Here is a 21,782-nt window from a genome sequence, read left to right on the forward strand (position 1 = left end):
CTAGTTTCTATAAAAGTGTCATCTCTGTAAACTAACAGGCGCTAGCTTTCTCTCAGATTTGTGTTCTTAAACTATTTTAAGGAATTTGGCTAATTGAGGAGCTCTAAACTTCGGTTGTTGGTATTTATACCAAAATGCTTTCATTTCACGTTTAAGTAGATGCTCCTTTAGTCCGGTTATTACTGTAGTTGAAACGTCTTGGTGTCCTGCTTTCAGAAGGAGTACGGTAAGCTGCAGCCGCAGTCACTCGCTTGTTTATTCCTGGTCTGTGTCGCACCGCTGATTCACTGACTTCGCCTGATTACCTGGAGCCAGAATAGGTGTTTACACCTCGGACTGTAGGTACGTTGCATAAATGTTCATAAAGGCAAAGTAATATTTATTTAGCGTGATGGGTTTTTTCCCTCCAGTGCTTGAATTAAGAGAAATCACGTTTTGGTAGTGCGCATCGCGGCTCTGATCTCGCTTTAGAAATTAGTCCTGCCTAAAAGTTTACCGTAATTCTGCTGCAGGGTGCAGTGGTGTATCTGCTTTTACGAGTTTTATGCTCCATTGTGCGCGCACAGCTTTACTGCAGTGCTCGTTTTGGATTTGATCATTTTGCTGCCATTTTGGGCCCTTAAAGCATCATTTTAAAACGCATCCTCTGACTTTCAGCGCACAGCTCCTCCGCATAAAGAGGATCATCGGGTGTAATCGAGAAGAGGCTGCTGGGCCAAGTTCCACTTTGGGATCATAAATATATTAAATTACCTCTCCGAGTGAATCTATAAAAGTCTGGGTTCATGCCGGATTTCGAGCACTTCAGATTTTCCTACTCTAGTATGAATCCGGTCCTGGAGGAGAGCGGTTTCCTGGCCCCGCAGCAGCAACATCCCCAAATGCCGAGCCAAACAGATTCCGCCATCCCAGACCCGGGCTACTTCTTGGGGGACCACGGCAGGTTCGGGCTTGATGGGTTGTCCGGGCTGGACCTGGGCGCTCTGCCACCGTCGGGCCTCGCCTACCTGCACCTGAGCAGCCCCTTGCACCGCGTCCCCCCGGCGGCCACGGCTCTGCGCAACGACCTGGGCTCCAACATCAGCGTGCTGAAGACCCTGAACCTGCGCTTCCGCTGCTTTCTGGCCAAAGTGCACGAGCTGGAGCGCAGGAACAATGTGCTGGAGAAGCAGCTGCAGCAGGCTTTGGAGGGCAACAGCGGGGGCGATGGACACCAGAAGCCCCTCACTAAAGACATAGGAGTCCAGACCGGATTCATCGGGCCTATCCCTGCAAGGCCGGGTTTCATCCCGCTCCTCAACGCCAACAATTCTGCCTACCTGCCCGGAGGCCTCCTCTCCCCCACCTTGAACCCCCCTCCTCTGTTTGACAACAAATACCTGAGCACGGATTCAAACTCCAACCTCACCACCTCCGGCTTCTCCATCAGCCCGGCTCTGAGTCCCATGGACCCAACCAAAACCATCACCAACATCAACGAGAAGTACTCCACCCACACCGGGACAAACACCTCCAACGCTCCCCCACCTCCCCCTCCTCCGCCACCTCGCTTCCTCCCCGGGACGATCTGGTCTTTCAACCACACCCGCCGCTTTGGCACCGGGAGGGAGTCGTGCGTCACGGGGCCCGGGGTCTCCTGGACGCACCCGGACGGCGTTGGAGTCCAGATCGACACCATCACGCCGGAGATCAGGGCTCTGTACAACGTGCTGGCCAAAGTGAAGAGAGAAAGGGATGAATATAAAAGGAGGTAAGGGGCGCTGGGTGATAAGATGCTTTACCTGTGATGTGGAGTTTTCACCATGGTGTGTGTGCTCGCGTGAGCGTGCGTGCACAGGTGGCTGATTACAGGTGGTTTATGACATCATGGGTCTGATTTTTGTCTTGGAGATTAAGGATTCGGCTGCTTAGACATTCACAGATTTCTTCTGCATCACTGAGCATATTGTCAGGTTCCAAACAGTCCAGTTGGGTCAGCAACTGCCAATCAGCTTCTCTATTATACTTGTCTAATAGACCTTGGCCATGGGGTCAGTGGTTCTGTTGAACTCTTAGTTAAATAATAGCTGTAATTCACAAAATAATAAAAAAAATAAAACTGTTGTGTGTTATAAAACAATAGCTCATTTTTTTAATGTATTTTTAATCTTAATAAAATTAAAGAAAAATAACAATTTGCTTTAAATTTCCAATTGCAGCAACAGATTTATATAAAATAATAACGCAGTTTGGTCACACAAAAGAAGCAGTGATTCAGGTAATAGAAATTATTTATGCAGCACCTTTGAAGCTGAGTTTACAAAGTACTTCAAACCATCAAAAGTGATATTCCCAGAAATAGCAGCGTAATAATGAAAGTTGCAGTTTGCTTCAAAACCTCAAACCTTTGTCTCCATGTCAGTGCGTGGTGCAAGTTTCAGTTTCAGTAGGTCTACACCCGAGAGCTACAGTGAAAGAACAAACTTACAGTGAAGCTGAGTTAAAATAACAAAAAAATAGGAATGCAAAATGCAAAATACACATTTTCCTTAACAAATAAAAGATATCAAACATTGCAATAACATCAGGCAGTTAGTAAAACAACAAAAAACCCAGAAGACACAACATGAACAAAGAACTAGTTCATAAAAATATGTTTTCAGATGTGATTTAAATCAACTTTTTTCTTTTTCATGTTGCTGTGGTTCATGTGTGTCTTTCTTCACTGACAAATGCACTCACTGATATTCAGCATTCAGTAAAAGGTGACTCAGTTTCTACAACCACAGTTTCTAAAAAATGACACTGTGTAAAATGTAAATAAAAACAGTGCTTTGCAGATATCAAAAACACACATGAATGGAGAAAAATATCAAAGGTTTAAACTGAGAAAATTTAGCATATCAAGAAAAATATTAGATCATTTTGAATTTGATGGCAGCACAACGTCTCAAAAACGTTCAGGGAGGGTTGTGTTTACCCCTCTGCTGTCTGTGAACATCTGTGAACTGAGGAGCCCAGCTGCTGGACGGTTTGGAGAGGAATGCTGTCCTGTTCTTGTCACAGGATTCTAGCTGCTCAACAGTCCTGGGTCGTCTTTATCCTATTTTCCATTTTATGATGCTCCAAATGTTTTCATTGGTGAAGGTCGTTCAACCTCAGGCTTTTTTACCGCAGAGCCATGCTGTTGTATTTGATGCAGATTTAGTATTGTCTTCCTGAAATATCCAAGACCTTCCCTGGGGAAAAATGAATAGGGGCACATGTTGCTCTAAAACCTGTATATACCTTTCAGCATCGATGGTGCCTTTCCAAAGGGGCAAGCTGCCAGTGCCTTATCGGCACTAATGCACCCCCATACTGTCAGAGATGCAGACAAAGATTCTGAGTGCCAGGCTGGATGGTCTCTCTTGTCTTTAGTTTGCAGACACAGCATCCATGCTTTCCAAATAGAATTCCACATTTGGATTGATTGTTTTGCTTTACCTCAAATGTTAAATGAGCTTCGACCCAAAGAAGGCAGCAGTGTTTCTGGGTGTGTCTTTCTCTGTACATGACAGAGATTTAACCCAGATTGAACTGTGCTCATAGGTAGTGATTTCTGGGAGTGTACCTGAGCCCCTGCTGTGATTTCCATCACAGAATTAATGTCTGCTTTTAACGCAGTGCCACTCAATGACCCAAAGATCCAGCATCCAGTTCACATTTTAAGCCTTGCCCATTGTGCACGGAGATTTCCAAATTCTTTTGATGATATGATTTACTGTCACTTGATGTGAGATTTCCATATTAAAACAGAAACACAACAAAGTATGAGATAACATACGGTTTATTGAAAGTTGAGAAATCCTGATAGTTTTTGTCTGTTTAGCTGAGGGTAAAAAAAGAGAAGGATGTAGTAAAAGATGAAAGCATCACTGAGTGTTTCAGGGTCATCTGACTCCTTTTCTCAGAATCATATCGACCTGAAACCACAAAATATTGATGACGGGCCGCAGCAGCAGCACCTGCCCTCTGATACCAAGAAAACACCAATGCTGCTCATCTTTAATTCAAAGTAAATAATACATCATTTGAAGCCCTTTTGTTAGGAGGAACAGAAACTTATCATCGATGTAAAACTGATTACATTTCTACTACTAAACAAAGCTAAGTATTGGTTTCCAAATACAGATAAAAGCACCACTGATATCTTAGATGAAAAATAGTGAAAAGGTACAGCTGAGTAAGAAAATGGCCGACCCGATCACCAAGCTGGCTCCTGTTCCGCTCTGTAGTGATTGATTGGTCAGAAAAACATGAAACCTGATAGTTATTATATTTAAGTGCAGTCATAAGTCACCCTGCGAGGATGGGCGCTGCCATTAATGTCTCTGGCTGTACGGGGTCAGCGAGGGCGATGCTGCTGATCAGTGAGCAGGGCTGCTTTACAGGATGTTTTTGGTCGGTCGCTTTTTAAAAGTGCTGCAAAACTCCACAGAAACACTGTTTGAGTCATAAAATCTGAAAGTGCTTTGCCTTCATTTGTCAGCTGTTTATTTCTCTGGATTAATCAGTGAACTCTGGTGCCAGTCACTGCTTTATTTTGAGGACTACTTGGATCTTTTTATGAGCTTTATCACAATTTACATGTAATTTTACGACATCTTATTTTTCATTACCCTGGGGAAATATGTAGTTGGTGCAGAGCAGGGTGCTTCACATAATTACACAACGCTACCTGCGTTTTTGCTAATCTTCTGCAGTCATGGTTTCTTTTAGGCAGTAGATTTGTTGTACAGCTCGCAGAAAAAAACAGTTTCACTGCTGACCTGTTCCCCTCTTAAAGACATTGAAACACTATTTTGCACCGCTGCTTTATGCTGAAAAAGCACTGACCTCACTGCTTTGTGCATCAGCCTGCTGAGGCAGGAGGCCTCGGCATGACAGACCTTCAGTCACATCGATTTCACTCAACAGCAGTGACTCCCTGACCTGTGATGTTCAGATACTGCTGAGCTTTTAGTTTTTGCACTGCACTAAATTACATTCAATTCTTGTCTTTTTAAGACCTTTGAGAGTGACGTGCAGATAGAAACGATTTAAAAATTTGTGGGCACCAGTTTGAATCATTTTAACATGTTTTCAGTCATTTTGTCATGACAGGATAGATGATTACTGCGGTGTCCTTAAGCATTCGCTACTCTGGAGCACAATAAAGTAAAAGGTTAGGCGAGAGCTCAAACGTTTAATGAAGTAAATGAAAGTGAAACTCAGAAAGCAGCAAGTTCATCAACAAAAATCTGACATTAATGGTTTATAGACATATTAAACATGACGTGCTTGGTTTGGGTAGTATTAATGTGGGACTGCCACTCCTGAGATACTTGAAAAGACACTTTGTTGCCACATTTAAGTGCAGTGGAACTTAAATGCAACATTTTTCAGTGTGCTGGGTTAACGTTGCAAAGGGGAATAATTTAACCCAAACCACAGTTAGGTGTTTAAATTTAGCGAGTAGATTTTGGTGTTCAGAGCTAAAAACCTCATTGTCAAAGATGTAACCTAACCTGATAGCTTCTGGTGCCTAAGCCTGACATAATCGAGTAGTTCTAGTGCTTAAATTTAACTGAGTAGCTTTTGGTACCGGAGCCTCGCCAGTAAGGAAAAGCAAAAGTAAATCAATCAAAGAGAAACAAAATCCCAAACCCTTCCATCCTCCTAATCAGGACTTTTATTTGTGTGCAGGGAGCTAACGAGGGTTTTTATATATTATTTTACAAATGTTCTTTGCAAGTTTAATTATCTACCATGGAGAGCCCTTTAAAAGCCTGAATCGATGCAGCTCTGACGGACAAATGTGAAAGTCTTTCTTTTATTTATTTCCTTGCTGGCAAAACTGTGTCGCAGTTACATGGGTTGAGCATAGAAACACTAAAATTCACTCAAAAAGCAAAATTACAAATACATAACAATATTCTTCCTGAGCTGACTGATTTTCTTTCCAGTGAGGATAAAGGTCTTCAGTTTTCCTTTCATGTGACACGTTCAGCTTCATGTGTGTCTGCAGGGACACGCTGTCTGGGGACAAGTTGAACATGAGCTGTTGTTTTTCTCTCTCATGAGTCATCCCCTCCTTTCTTTCTTTCCTCCTCCTGTTTGATCCTTTTTTTTTCTATCCCTCCTCCTCCTCCTCCTCCCTGCCGGGTCTTGTTTTGGTACCTGCAATGCAGCACCGGGCTGTGACCGCCAGCAGTGATGTCACCCCATCTGACACCTCCCTCTCTTCCTTCTCTCCATTTTATCTTTTTACCCTCTGCTTCCCTCTCAGCGTCTGGCATCTTATTACATTTCTCCATTTCTAAATGCTCTCACTCTGCCCGGTCTTCCTCTTTGAGTCTCTCTGTCCTCGCTGACTCCTCATCCCTCTCTGCACTCCCCACCTCCCCACCCAGTGTGTCCGAGGCGAGCTTCTGCAGCGTCAGAGAGGCGCTGACATCAACATCTTCGTCGTCATCATTAGCTCGTCTCCAAACTACACAGCTGCAAAATGCTCGGGTTTCTTTCTCCGACGTTCTGCTTTTTGCAAACATTAATAATGATTAATAGAAGTTAAAAGTATGCAGACACGTATGGATGGCTGAGCGTGCCATTTAATAAGCACAGCATTAATTCTACTCCCCGTATCTGGGAAGTTATCCAATCAGATGTTGAGTAAGTGCCAATAACTGCACTTCCTCTACTGTCCACTTGAGGCTGACTGCAAGAGTGAAGTTCAAACAGGAAGTCTATGAATGCAGCTGTGCAGTTTATGAATGGAGCTGGCAAATCATGCTTTAGCACTCCACCATCGTGTCCCAATCTCTGGCTCCAACAAATGCAGTCCAACATGGTGGTAACCAAAATGGTTAGCAGTGGTGACATTATAGAGGCTGCATATGAGGGCAGTTTATTTGACACCAGGTTGGGATGTTTTTCTCCCAAACAGCGTTACTGAGATGATGTGAGCTGATGTGCTTTCACTGGTCAGACCAGATCAAACATCTGCAGATTTTCAGCCACATATTGCACATAAATACTCACTGACACTGTTGTGTTATCTCCTCTGGCATTAATCGCTCACTCTGTAACAGAGAGCAGCAAATGTCAGTGACTCATACTTTTTTGTGTGCTGGAGGAGAGCGCGATAGCATCACCTTGCATACAGACGCAGGTTTCCTGATAGTGGTGCGACATGTCTTCACTCTGGGCCTGTTAGGTTTAACCCTTGAAGCAGTTTTCTGGCCTGAGCAGTTTCTGTTTATTTCAGCCTGCTTATTGAACAACATGACTGGATGTGCATTCAAACTTTTTCAGGGTGGACGCTGCCTGTGCAGCCATCATTGTGCACATACTGTTCTCATGGCCGTCAAATCACGTGTTGACGTGTCAGAACTGATCATTAAAGGTACAGGAAGGTCGTGACATGCATCTTTAAAGGGGAAAGATTTAAGGAAGAGTGGGTGTCACTGTTTATCCCCCTTTAACTGTTAGAAGTTGCACTCACTGGTCACTTTATTAGGTATACTGGTACCTTTCCTAGTACTGGGTTGGACCCTGTTTTGCCTTCGTTTTCATGGCATAGATTCAACAAGGTGCTTGAAATATTCCTCAACGGTTTATAAACCGTAGTGGGAAATTCCCAGTGGGTCAGCAGTTTCTAAAATACTCAGACCAACTGGCACCGACAGCGATGCCACGTTCCAAGTCACTTAAATCACCTTTCCTCCTTATACTGCTTTTTGCTTTGAAATTCAGGGCATCGTCTTGATAATGTCTGTATGCCCAAATGCATTGGCTGATTAGAGCTGAACTAAAGAGGTTGCTGATGAGTTTATAACTGTATGTGAGGTGCAAACGTCCCATTTTTTTCAGGAAAAGTTGCTCATTTAAATGTATACTAGGTAGTTTTTTTAGGATTTTGTGGACCTGTTGTAGGTGTTGTCACACTTTATAAGGAGATCCACTGTGATGATGATGAGATGGTAAAAAGAGGTCAGGAGATTGTAGGTCGAGCAGTTTGCTTTTCCACAGGCTGTAGGTCAGTTTAGCATAGTTTTCAGTTTTTAGATGTCGGCATGTTTAAGGTGGTCAGAGTAAATCCGATGTTTGCCACTTTTGACAAGGATGTTTTTGTGAATTTTTTTGTCACAAGCTTTGTGTAACTTCTCATTTTTCTCTTTGTCTCTTTGAAATTGGAACAGTTTTAAAATCACTTTGTTGGTGAGCTTGATTTTGCTCCAGGTGCCGTTCACCTTGATTAATATTTAGCAGCTTTGCTGTGTGATTAGAGCTGTGTGATGCTGCAGCCATGGTGATTTTACTTTTTGGCTTCTGCATCTATAAATAAATGACAGAGCTGCAGTTTGCTGTTTACTGAGGTGTTTTCTGCCCGTGTGTCACTGATGCTCCCTCTAAGGACAGAACAACGACCTCTGCAGATGTAACTTCAGTGTGAGGATGGTGAAATTCACATTCACAGTATTGCCCAGCTCTGATGAAGGTCAGCAGCTAAAACCTCATTGGAGATAAAGATCACAGTGTCACTTAAAGGAAATCAGTATTAAATGGTTCTGAGCCTTTCAGTCGATATTGGCTCGCTCTGAGAACAAGTCTGTTTAAGGTGGTTTGATCAAACGAGCGGCGCTGCGTCGTTACTGCAGAGGGCTTTTCAAATTCTTTGACGTCACATCTGAGTGCGGCGCAGCGGCCTGGGCTCATTCTTAAAAAGCTCAACAGGCAGTAAACGGTTTACGAAGCGTCTGCATCACCCAGCAGTTAGGACGTCAGCGCAGGTACACCGGCTGCTGTGTCTTCAATCAGTCAAACACACCGACCACCAGCAGCCTCACTGCAGAGCCGCGTGTTAGGACTGGCAAACAGGCGAGAGCGAGGACAGCAGCTCGCTCTCTCTGGTTTTCATATCTGAGCATCTCTGTCACACTGACTCGTGTCGTTGCAGCTGAAACACACCAGCTGCTTCATAGTTAATATTCAGGCTGGGGGTTGGCTTGTTGGTGACTCTCCAGAGCACCTGTTGTCATTGTCATTGGCACCAAAGCAGATCGAATGGACTCACAATGGTTTATGCTTCCTGACAGTGCAGAATAATAACCCTGCAGTTTAACTGACTTTGTGTTGCACTGATGGTGTGTTCTCTTGATCAGCTGTTCAGGAAGTCATGTGATACATGTGACTGCAGAGATTTTACCCCAGTTTAAACTTTCATGATCTAAAACAGATTAGACCATATGTCCTGCTATCGTATATCAGCTTTATCTAATCCACTGATCGGTCCACATCCAGAAGGGTTTCTTGTCACAGTTATTTTTGAGGTCTTTTTGCTTTTAACCAGTCATGACATGGAGCCACAAGCTTCCTCTGATCTCATGTTACTTTACATATGCGAGGAATGAGTGCAAAAACATCCGATCAATACTATACATTAAGCTTTAGTGTCGTATCAGGAGAAGATGGCTGAATATTATTGAATATAATCGGATTTTGTCTGACTTTATTACATGGTGGTGCTAATGAGAGTAAGACAAACCATTTTTCTTTTAATATCATCCTGAGGTCGTATTTATATGAGGCAGAAGAGGCATCGCACCACAACACAGGAACCAGATATGAGCCGGTCGTCCTGCTCTCTGTTTGTAGTGACTGCAGCGTGCTCTTCATGCCTTCATGCTCCAAATGCACACTTCTTGGTTTCTCCTTATGTAACACATGCTGAGTAATGACAGCGGTGGAGCTGGGAGGGGCCGTGATGCTGCACAGTGTGGGTCTGTGTCAGGTGATCATGAAGGTTTTTGCCTTAAAGCTGCAGACATGAAGATAAAGAAGCGAAAACTCATCGCCTGTTTCAATCCACCTGAAAAAATCTCCACGGTAACCTGACAGACTAATTATTGTGACGTCAGCTAACACACACACGAAATCAAACTGTATTTCCCAAAGAAGCCACCAGCTGCAGTTGAAGGTGGTGGAGGTGGAGTAAGTTGAGTCAGGAGATGAGAGACTGCGATCAGGGGCAGGCGAACGCCACCAAGGAGCCCAGTGTAAGAGTGAGCTGTCGACTGAGTGCTCAGTACTACTCATGAGGACGTTTAGTGGAAATGAGTTTTCTCCAAAGGGTGTCTGAGTTCAGTCTTAGAGATCAGGCGAGGAGCTCAGGTAGAGCTGCTCATCATCAGCTAAGGTGGCTCAGTCTTTTGACTGTAGGACACAGTAGACGGAGTTAAACTCTGTAGGAAAGTGTTGCTTAAACTAAACAGCTGATGGCCGTGGTAATGCTTTGTGGAGTATGAATGCACTCACCTTTTTTTTTCTAGTGTTATTGCATTTTATTTTGTCACACGTAAACGTGTTTGTCTGCTTCAGAGAGTTTCTGTGCTTCACTCTGTGTGAGACGTCTGCTCTGATTGTGTTTGCAGATGGGAGGAAGAGTACACAGCCAGAATGGACCTGCAGGAGAAGGTGGCTGAACTCGAGGAGGTAAAATTGACATAAAAATATTAGCTTGTGTTCAGATTAAATGTTTCTCATTTTAAAAGTGTTTGGTTTTACAGACACAGTCAGCTTCTCATCATGAACTCGGGTCTGATGATAGTCAGCTTTTTGAAGCTGAAGCATCAGCACATCAGTGCAAATTTAGCTCGTGTCATTTTCATGAAGCTGGTAAAACTGTTTTTACATACTTCTCTCTGATCCTTAAAGTAAGACGTGTGTCCTTCGGTAAACTTTGTCCTCTCAGTTGGGGATAGTTCAGTTTACCTGGAGCACACCTAATATTAGTGAGCAGCTCGAGAGCGGGGCCTGGGCTGTGTGAGTTGGAAATACTGCATCAAGCTGGACCACTATTTCTATTTCTGTTTTGAAAATGCACAGAGCAGAGAAAACAGCTGTTCCAGGGTTTTTACAAATCCTTAAGAAGTTCTTAGATATGTAACCTCAGATGTTTTAAATGTTCTAACACTTCATCAGATATACAGATATTTTTAGTGCTTAGAGTTTGCATTCACAGAACATATAACCTGCTCAAATTTTAAATAAAAAGAGGAGAACAAGGAGATAGGAGGAAATGTGGGTTTAAAACTTGTGGGTCCAAGAAAAAGCACCGGGAATGGGATGGGATTGAGATGAGCTGAAAAAACATTTCAAGTTTTCGATTGAGGTTGAAGAAAACATCACGTGTGGACATAAAGACCTCACGGATGTCTTACACTTGCATACCTGTGCAGAGCTGATTGATCTGACCCACAGATGTTTGTGTTTGTAGGACCTGCAGGAGAGCGAGGTGTGTCAGGACGAGTTGGCTCTGAGGGTGAAGCGGCTGAAAGAGGAGCTCGTTCTCTTCAAAGGACTCGTCAGCAACGTGAGTCTGCTACAGCTTTATAAAAAGAAATGAGTCACAACTTCATCCATTTAGTTTTTAGGCATTAATTACATCTAATTACATGTGTCGTCATGGGACTGTGCACATAAGCTCGATTGGTCCATATCCTGGCAAAGGTTTTTTTTTTAAATGGTGAAATGCTCTTTTTTCCCTTTTATGGACAAAGAAAAAATACACAGAAAAAACATGATATTGTTAGCTTTGTGTTTATTTACCAGAACAAGAGGAAATATGACTAAAATGAATACTTTTCTGTCTTTGGGTCAGAACCTGTCAGATCTGGACACTAAAATCCAGGAAAAGGCCATGAAGGTGGACATGGATATCTGCCGCCGGATTGACATCACCGCCCGCCTCTGTGATGTTGCCCAGCAGAGGAACTGCGAGGACATGAATCACATCTTCCAGGTAGATCCACAGCCACAAAATGTCCTGAACCACAGTCTGCTGCAACTTTCAAACCAACCCGTCTCCACGCAGCAGGTGCCCACGCCGCCCTCCACTTTGAGCCGCCGGGTCAGAAAACACAGCGGGCAGTCATTGAAGGGTGGGGACGGAGACGAGCTCAGCGTGTCGGAGAGCGAGGGAGGTGGGGCCAAAAGCGAGGATTCGTGCAGCACGTCGGCCAATCAGATTAATGAGCAGATGCAGAAGATGCTGAACCAGCTGTAGGTGTTTTCTGTTCTTTATTTAACGTCTGAAACGTTCAGAAATGATGCTTAAACAGCTGATACGTGTGTGTGTGTGTGTGTGTGTGTGTGTGTGTGTGTGTGTGTGTGTGTGTGTGTGTGTGTGTGTGTGTGTGTGTGTGTGTGTGTGTGTGTGTGTGTGTGTAGGAGGGAGTGTGAGTTTGAGGATGACTGTGACAGTCTGGCCTGGGAGGAAACTGAAGAAACTCTTCTCCTGTGGGAAGATTTTCCAGGATACACACTAGGAGTGGAACCACAAGGAGAGGTACACACACACACACACGGGCATTGACAGGATTTAACTTGATTAAATGCTCCTTGCTTTCTACCCTTGACAGACAACCAAGCACAGTGTGATAATACTGTATGTAATACAGAATATAATACATGTTGTGTATCTGATAGTATTTAGCAAAAATGAGAAAACATCTGCACATTTCATGCTTTTCCATATAAAAGAGTTAAACCTGGAAGTGTTGAAACACTGCAGCAAACGTGTGTGCTGCGGGCGGTCTATCCTTCAAGCTCGGGTGCTCTACCAGAGGCCTGGAGGTCCTGCTGCAGTATCTTAGCTGTTCCTAGGATTGCGCTCTTCTAGACAGAGATCTCAGATGTAGTTCCTGGGATCTGCTGGAGCCAATCGCCTAGCTGCACTGCATTTAGTGCACCAGTTACCACTGGGACCTTCCCCTCCACATCTTCTGTGAGCCCTTGGTACTTTTCTAGCTTCTCGTGTTCCTTGGTTTTGATGTTGCTGTCATTCGCTATCAGTATGGCCATGTATCTTCTGCTTCTCCACCACCACTGTGTCCGGTTGGTTAGCCACCACCATTTTGTCCGTCTGTATCTGGAAGTCCCACAGGATCTTAGCTCGGTCATTCTCCACCACCCTGGTAAGAAAACATCACATGTGGGGTGTCTCGCATTTTGACTTCAGTACTTTCAACCCATACTCAGCACAGATGTTTCTGTATACTATGCCAGCCACTTGGTTATGGCATTCCATATACGCCCTGCCTGGTAGCATCTCCAGTCTCCCTCTCCATGCTGATGGTGGTTAGTCTCGGCAGGTATCGTCTGTAGTGCTGCATTCACATCATCTAGTAGAGCTTCTGAGGGTACTTCATGTAGTCTTGGTCACCGGCTACTGGAGGATCCAGGTTTCAAGCTTCACGCACTAAACAATCCTTCTTCCATCAGGGACCCAATCTCGGGTGGGGGTGATGATATCTCCCCCTGACCCCTTGCCGTAGCATGTGTGTTGTAGTCTCTAGCCATAAAAGCACCTACAGCTCACTTCTCATCAGGGTGCCCTGGTTCCTCAACACCTGATGCGGACCTTGTTGATCCATTATGACTTCATAGTTATCTCTCTGCAGTAGGCTTGCTTAGCATGGGGGGACCCTTACCGGATACAGATGCCTCAGGTGGGAATTAGACTTGTAACTCCTGCTCCCAAGGCATGTAGTCATACTACTACTATGCTATCCAGCTGTCTGTGTGTGTTAGAATGTATTTAAAAATAAAACATTTTTTATAAAATATGAGCAGTAGCATCCTGAAAAGTTGGATTATGGATTAAAGACACCGCAGCATCATGCTGTCTAACAGAAGGTGTTCGGTGTTTCCTGTCAGCAGCAGTGTTATTTTGTCCCACTTGGATGACCTGACCTGGTGGACGAGCTGTTTTTAGTCTGCAGCCGCGTCAGAGTCCATCCTGCTGACCTGTAAGCTGCTTTTAACCAGATAAACTAAACAAGGTTAATGACCCGCTTAGTTAGGAAACAAGGAAACTAAACAGACCTGCAGAGCTCATCTTCACACATTTAATTCAATGAATCCTCTTTAATTCAGTGTATTTATTAAGTGTGCCTATGCCAAAAGGCACACTTATTACTATTCGTCGGATTTATTATTATTATTATTATTATTATTATTATTATTATTATTATTTTCCTTTTGTGCGGCTGGGTCTGGACTAGTATGCTATGACTTTTGGTGTTTATGACTTTTATAGTTTTTTAAATATTTAGATTTTAGTGCAAATTTTGGCCCATTTCTAGGCCCATGAGAAAGATTCAACTTTTGGCCCCATAGAAACAGATTTCAAACTTCATTTGTGGTGTGCTGGCTCCCTCTAGTGGTATGTCGGGAGTGGTACGGCCTGTCTACCCGTATTTGGATTACCGTAATGACGACAATATCAACGGCGCGCACAGCGTCGCTGCTTTCAGGAACCATTGGAATTTTTAAGGTTGCGCGAACCATTGAATAGTTACGGTAACCGCAAGGGCGTATGCTTGGTGGAACACTCCATATCCCACAATTCATAGCACGCCTCTACCGAGTCAAACAATGGCGGTCACCATTTCGTTTAATATATTCCTCTTATTCGTGTTTCTAGGTCACAAAATAAACTTTCAAAGATATTTTCAGGTGAGAATGTAGGTGTGTAAACGTCAAATATCTGCTCGTTTTGTCAAAACATCCCATATTAGCAACAGTTTTCTCACGATGTTGCTGCTAGCCGGCTAGCTAGCGCGGCTAGCGCTGCTTCGCTCAAAAGCACCCGGGCTTGGCTTACAGTGAGGCGGCTGACACTCGTTTCACCACCCGATCGCTCGCCAAGAGACTGTTTTTCAGCTGGACTTATTTTTCGTTTATATGGGCCGATAATTCATTTATTCGTTTTAGTAACGGTATAAACAGTGAAAACAGTGAAAGGTGGTTGTCCAGATGCTGGTCGATGTGGGAAAAATAACTGAGTTGTTTGGTGGTGGCTAACGCGGAGCTCAATCGTGGATAAGGGAAACCGAAGGCAGGAGCGTGGGGTGGTGGCTAACGCGGAGCTACAACAGAGGGCAGCTAGCTACCGGTGTATGTCTCTTTCCCCTCGTATGCGGGGAAAGAAACATGCGAGGCGGCCGCCGATCGACCTGTGGTGGCTAACACAGAGCTCAATCGTGGATAAGGGAAACCGAAGGCAGGAGAAGCAGGCGGCTGCCGGTCGGAGCGTGAGGCTAACTGAATTTCAGGTAAGAAGTTATGAACTGCACTCTTATTTGGGTCGGATATAAACCGAGTTTAGGTGTGGTTTATTTTCGTTGTGCTGACAGTTACAATAACTCGTACTGCGTGCTAGCTAGCACGACAGAGTTTCTATACAGCTGTGTGCGCGCTAAGTTACTGATGTTGAACTTTGACAGCCTCCCCTGTCATTCTCTCGCCTGTTGAAACTTCAATCATGAAACTGATCAATGATCGGCTTTTCTCTCTTGTTTGTTTATTGCGCTAAACAACAGCAGCACGTTTAAGCTTGATCAGCTGTTGTTAGAATTCATTTGATTTTAATTTCTAGTATCAGCTGATGTTTGCTGGAGCCACAGCTGTAAAAAAAGGGCTGGTCGAAACCAGGAGATGTCCTTACTGAATCATCAGAGCTGAACTGGTGATGGAGAAACAGGTTTACCTTTTAGGTGACATGGATGAGTTGAAGGGAAGTTATGAACTGTTTCTGAGAGACAAATAACACCAGGATCCTTTTTTTGTGTAGCTGACAGCTGGTAACTGTGCAGGGGCGGATCTAGCAAAGCTTTTGCCAGGGGGCCAGGTAGGGCATTAACAGGGAAAGGGGGACACAAAGATATACTTTTCTTTCTTGCTCTCATATAAAATATTTAGCTTTTATTAAATAGTTATCTGAATCTTACAACCAAAGTTTGTAAAATAATACACAAGATTGGCTGTAGACCATTGTTAATCATTCAGAACACTGTGTAAAAATAACAAAAAACAAAAAGTGAATGCAAAAGTGCATAAATATTTATTTTACGTGTTTGATGTGTGTGGCAGGGCGTGGTCTGCAGTGCCGCTGCAGGGGAGGTGGACCCACCTCAGCGGCATCTGCAGTCACGCCTCTCAGGCGTAAAGTCTGTGCTCTCTCGGCTGTTTTTTTTTTTTTTTTTTTTTTTTTTTGTATGTGTCGGGCTGTGAGATGAAAAGCTACAGCCAGCTGTGTGGGTACAGCAACTATGTGTGAAAAGTGGTCCATAACGTAATGCTTCAAAGCGTGTTCATACAAACATTGTCGGGTCTGCTTATGAACCTCTGCACACAGCGTCTGCAAGAAGTCACCTCATCTTTACACAAAACTGTAAGCTGTCATCTGTGAGGCGCGAGCGGTGTTTGGTTTTACCATAGTTCATGGTGGAGAATGGCTGCTCTGCTGAGTTTTGCTCTCGGTAGCCGTTTGAATGGCAAACTATACTGATTAGCGGCGGCATAGGCACACTTAAAATTTCTTCCGAAATTTTCGCTTTCTAGTTCTTCTATTATCCTATTATTCTTTTTATTAGTCAATGAGGTTCTTGTTTTAGTGTCATTCTGTCTGTAAACATGAGAGCTCAAAAAGCTGTAGGTGGATTCAATAAAACTTCGGTGTCCAGAGGAGGGTCACGTTAAAAATCCATTCAAATCTGGCTTACGTCCTTCAAGCTCTTCAAGGTCAACTCATTGATTTATTGATTGAAAATGGACAAAAAGAAATGATTCTTACACGTGTAGCATTTACTGTCCACTTATACATTAGAAAGTAGTGTGTAAAGATTGTAAGTGTGACCTCTGACCTCTCCTTTAAGGTCAGTATATTGATCTGAAGGTCACAGCTAATAGAAGCTAATAAATTCAGTTTGCTTTTTTGTTTCAATATTGACTCAAATATATTTGTTGGTGATTTCAATCTTAATTATAATTAAAATAATGCAGAGCAGTGGTTCTAAAGAGTGCTCAGCCTTCACGCTGTGACTGGCTGATTATTAGAAGCAGACCTAATCTAATGCAGTTAAATCTCAAAGAGGGAAACACGTCTGGCTGAGCACTCACAGGAGGCTCAGCCATGAACAGCTGTGTGCTTAATGTTTTGGGGTTCCTGCAGGGACAGTATTGATTTTGAAATAGTCATTAAGTTCTGAAAGAAAAGGTTTATTTATCTTTGTAATGATCTTTGTAATGTGTAATGACCTGCTAGTGCCACAGGGTGGCAGTATTGCACCTAGAAGCCGTTTGTCAAAGTTTCACACAGAAAAACAATATTTATTATTTTATATTATTATTATTATTTCTGTTATCTTCTACTCCTTTATATATTTAGACTGTTGACTAGTTTTCACATTTGGACTTTGACCCTGAAAAATGTCAAACCTGAAGCAAACTTGGACTTTTTCGTTTTTCTTTTTTTTCTGCAGGAGGAGTCCATTGAGGAAGTGATCAAAGACACGGAGTCTCTGTTCAAATCCAGAGAGAAGGAATACCAGGAGACCATCGACCAGATCGAGGTGAGAAGGTCAGGTGCTGCTGGCTCTGCAGCTGTGAATGTGGACGTGTTAAATAAGGGAAGAAGGACAGTGAGCTGGAGGCAACTCTCATACCTATAACTGTCCCTGCTGCAGGGACCTGCCACACATCGCCTGCATGTGTTTCCCCCTCACTGTCCAAAAGCTAAAATAACCACAACTGAAACTTAAAAAAGAAAAGACAGAATAAGATCCCCTTAAAGTTAGCAGCAGCCATGAAACAGCAGTGGGAATGTCAGCATTTCTGCCTCTCTGTGCGTCATCAGCTGGAACTGGCCACAGCGAAGAGCGACATGAACCGCCACCTGCACGAGTACATGGAGATGTGTTCAATGAAGAGAGGCCTGGATGTCCAGATGGAGACCTGCAGGAGGCTCATCACACAGAGTGGAGACAGGTAACACACACACACACACACACACACTATTAGATTCACTGGTCGTGCTTGTTTACATGACCTGTGCAAAACACCAGGCTAGAGCTCATGCTGAACAAAGATCTGGGTATTGTAGTTTTACTATGGCAGACGTCCAGTGTCATGGTGTTAGTGTGAGCTAGTTCAGATTCTCAGCACGCCGATCTTCTCTTTTCCAAAGTCATAAATTCCCTTTCCCACCTTTCTTTGGTGTTTCTATCAAGGGCAAAGAAAGAGATTAGTGCTACGTTTGGAACGTATCCATAGAAATGACAGATGCTGACCTCTGGTTGGACAGCAGCAATACCAGACTTTTTATTGGGTATACATATTTAGGGAGGATGTTGGTATTGCACTGCAGTCTTTTTAGCATTGTGCTGCTAATAAACTGGGAACTAAGCCTGTCTTGAACTTTTTTCCCCTCATATATTTAAGCTTTGAAATCTGTGACGCCTTCACGATGATTTAAAGAATATTATGTACTGTGTTTATGAGAAGCTGTAAGTAAATATCAGCCCTCTTGCTGCAAAACTATGGTTTCTACAGGCCTCTTAATCTGCTGTCCTGGGATGAGAGATCAAAATATTTTCAAGGAACTCTAATCTGTCATTGTGTTTGATTCAGCTCCACTCCTGAGGGTTTATATTCAGACAGCAATAATACCAATTGGCTTGAAGGACCTGGTCTCTACCTTCATCCTGAATTTTGGGGGACCTGAAATTGTGCTGGTAAGGTTTGCTCGGGCTAACCTGCGACGGTCAGGTTGGGTTTTTGATGAGCTGACAAGGAAACGCACAAAAAATATCTACCAAGGGTCACAGGGAGGGCAGGGTGAAAAGGTGTCGCAGGTGCAGCTTTTTGTAATTTACCTGCATTAACTTCATATCCTCATCACAGGAAGTCCACCTCGCTCATCTCGCTGACGGTGGATGACTCTGACAGCGAGGAGAAGGACAGGAAGAAGCCGGCGCTCCCCGCCGACTCGGAGATCAGCGACTCCTGCTGCGGCGTCAACGCCGCCATCCCACCTCTGACCTGGAGGAAACCCTAATACACGCTTCCTCTGTGGAAGAACAATGCAGAGCTTCCACACGTCTAAAATCATGTCTCTGTGATTTCTGTCGCATTTTAAGTCTCCAGTGTGATTTTTACTGATCGTAAAGTCAGGCCAACATGGCAGCCGGAGATTCAGAGCCAAGCGTGGAGGTTTTTACTGCTTTGAGGAAGAAGAGCTTCTCCTTACTGATGAACCTGTAGTTTCTTTGCAATATTAGTTATAGTATATGAAGTCATTTTAATTAAAAAAGCAGCAATAGTAATAGAGCGTGTGCGAGTGCTGCCCTCACATGGTTACCAGCTGTAACTGCACATCTGGAGGTCAAAACAAAACTTTACCGCACTTTAAAGAAAAGATGAGATGCCTGTGAGCTACATTATTGTATTTGCACACCGAGCTCACCAAAACTGTTGTTTGTAAAATGTCTCTAACGCTGCAGGATTAAAAGGACGCACATACAGGCTGTAATGCAGAAAGAAAGCAGTTTGCACAGCTCACTGTTCCTGCTCCATATTAAAGTGCAGTGGTTTTATATTACACTGACATTAGCAGCAGCTTCAAAATGTTAAAGCTCACGTTTAATTTGATTCTTTGTAACTGTAGTCAAGACAAAAATCCAGTGAAAGACCAGCTCGCCTTAAACCGATTTCCAGGACTTTTTTTGGTGGGGCATTTTGAAGGTTTAACCTTCACAATATTTACCTTACAGAAATCTTACATAAGTTTATTGATATGTACTACTTCTTAAATTTGAAGTTTATTAAAAGCTCTGCTCCTGGTTTGTCTGTAAAAACTGATCCTTGCTACAGTTTGGAGTTAAAATACTTCATTTTCCTCTCGGCGTAACATCAGCCGTGATATTTGAACAGATTTTGATACTGTGTAGTGATATACATGTAGTAATATAGATAATATGGGGGTTTTGTAAGCTTTTGTACAGTTGTGGTTTCAGACCTCTCTCTCGCCTCCAGATCCATTTCAGTTTGAAAACATCAAAACGGTGCAAACAGGATCGGTTTGACAGTGTAAATGCCATTTAGATTTCTCACATTTTCTACAGATGATGTGATGCTAAAAGGTAAACTCGTATATCATGACAGTAATACTGTTTTTAAAAACCAGGTTAAATCACAGTTAAACTGATTTATTGTGGAAATGCCATTTTTAAACCTTGGTCTTGAAGAAATATTTTTTAAGTTAAATAATGTGGCAAAATGTACATTTCCACGTATTTTGGTGTCTGTGATATTTTTGGGATAACGTTATAATGGACCTAAACAAATGCTCACATGAAACATGTTATTAAATCAGGGCGTCCACGTAATCCCCGCAGGACAAAAGTTTAGACTGACAGTTTTTTTTTTTCTACTCATGGATCTGTATGATGTCATAGAGAGAGGATATCCTGATATCTCCTACAGAAGCCTATCACACAGTTCACAGTTTAACTTGTATGTCTTTTTATGAGGGGCAGCCAATCAGAAGAGGGTTGGCTAATAGGGGGAGGAGCTACAAGAGACAAATAAGGATTATTATCAACTGAATTATGCAGAGCTACTCTGACATAGCCCAAGAATAACAAATACAGAGCTGGAAATGATTAAAAAAGGCCCCCTTTAATCTTACACTTTAGGTAACACTCCCTTTTTTTATGTTATTTATTCTTATAACAAGGCAATAATAGGTGTAATACAAATGTCATTTTTGCCTTTGATTTTCTGGGATCGGGAGGTATTTTGTCTTAAAGATGAAGATGCCACATTAGGTGGGACATACATGAGGATCAGTCACTCTGGTTTATTTGTTTATCTGTGTCTCTGTGTACAGTTTGTAAAGGACAAACACTGTAATTAATGTACATACCAATGCTGAAGTTGTACTGCTGCTGGAAGCTTCATGGTGTAAATTTGGCTGAAACGATTCATATTTTTTACTTTATTTTTGTGGCCTTGCCGTTGCTCTCAGCTAAATCAGACCTAATGTTAGTGTCTCAGCAATAAAGCCTGCATCGGTGTAAAGTAAGAAAAGTCGAGCAAAAAGGCCTCCAGATGTGATTCAAAGCAAAAAGAAACTAACGTGTACAGGATGCTGCAGGAAAAGAGTCCTCATCACGACTTTAAATATGACCGTGCTTCTGTCTTTGCTGATGCTTTGAATGTTTTCACTCCTTCAAATGTCATCACATCTTTGATTACTTGAATGTCTGCTTGTTAAGTAACCGACCATATTCACCAGAGAAAAAACAGACCCATTAAAGGAACAGTCTGACCTCCAGTCCTGCAGTTTTCTTTACTGAGCACATCAAAAACATCCAATTTAAAATCTTTGTTCTTTTATGTGATCTCAGTGCAGGGAGAGAAATGGGCAAAGAGTCATTTTGTTCCTTTAATGATGAGAAAACAAAGCAACAAACTGCTATCGTTCAACTTCAAAGCAAAGCCATCACTCACCATAGGAAACAGTGCAGACGCTCCGTTAGCCGAGTGCTTCATATCTATATTATCTGAATGTAAGTGGAATCTGTGGAGAGAGAAACGTGAATTTAAACATTTCAGGAAACCCAGGAATGAAAGTGTGACTCGGATGAAAAAGAAAAGGCAAATAATCGAGCTGAAGGATGAAGCCATTTGTAGGAAAACCTACGAACGGAGTGTTTGAGCTGTCAGGGGTTCAGGTTTGAGTGTGTGGTGCACAGAGCTGTATGTATGTTTGATGAAATGAAAAGATGAGCAGAATAAAATACTTTGAAGAAATGTAATTCTTTGGTTTTGTTCCCATGTAGCTACTCTGTTCACTCATCAATGAAAGGTTTTGTTTTAATAAACTTCTACACAAACAAACTTTACATATTCATATAAAAAAAAACTTCATCAAT

The 21,782-nt window shown here is 42.9% G+C and overlaps 1 protein-coding gene across 4 annotated transcripts; it reads left to right on the forward strand.

The window, feature by feature from the left end:
• The first annotated feature begins 211 nt into the window (after positions 1–211).
• On the forward strand, positions 212–21,665 carry iffo1a (intermediate filament family orphan 1a). Of its 4 annotated transcripts, none has more exons than XM_040023023.1 (10): positions 212–342; positions 658–1,750; positions 10,434–10,494; positions 11,279–11,374; positions 11,663–11,803; positions 11,876–12,063; positions 12,232–12,349; positions 17,328–17,417; positions 17,702–17,832; positions 18,748–21,665. In XM_040023023.1, the coding sequence occupies exons 2-10, from the start codon at positions 786–788 to the stop codon at positions 18,899–18,901; spliced, it is 1,944 nt and encodes a 647-aa protein (XP_039878957.1). In that variant the 5' UTR covers positions 212–342; positions 658–785; the 3' UTR covers positions 18,902–21,665. The 4 variants fall into 4 exon arrangements, with proteins under 4 accessions (XP_039878957.1, XP_039878958.1, XP_039878955.1 ...); XM_040023024.1 differs by having other exon boundaries at positions 11,879–12,063; XM_040023021.1 differs by having other exon boundaries at positions 11,663–12,063.
• The last annotated feature ends 117 nt before the right edge of the window (positions 21,666–21,782 follow it).

The sequence above is a fragment of the Simochromis diagramma genome, unplaced genomic scaffold (genome assembly GCF_900408965.1).
Source record: "Simochromis diagramma unplaced genomic scaffold, fSimDia1.1 OVJJ01000307.1, whole genome shotgun sequence".
NCBI lineage: Eukaryota > Metazoa > Chordata > Actinopteri > Cichliformes > Cichlidae > Simochromis > Simochromis diagramma.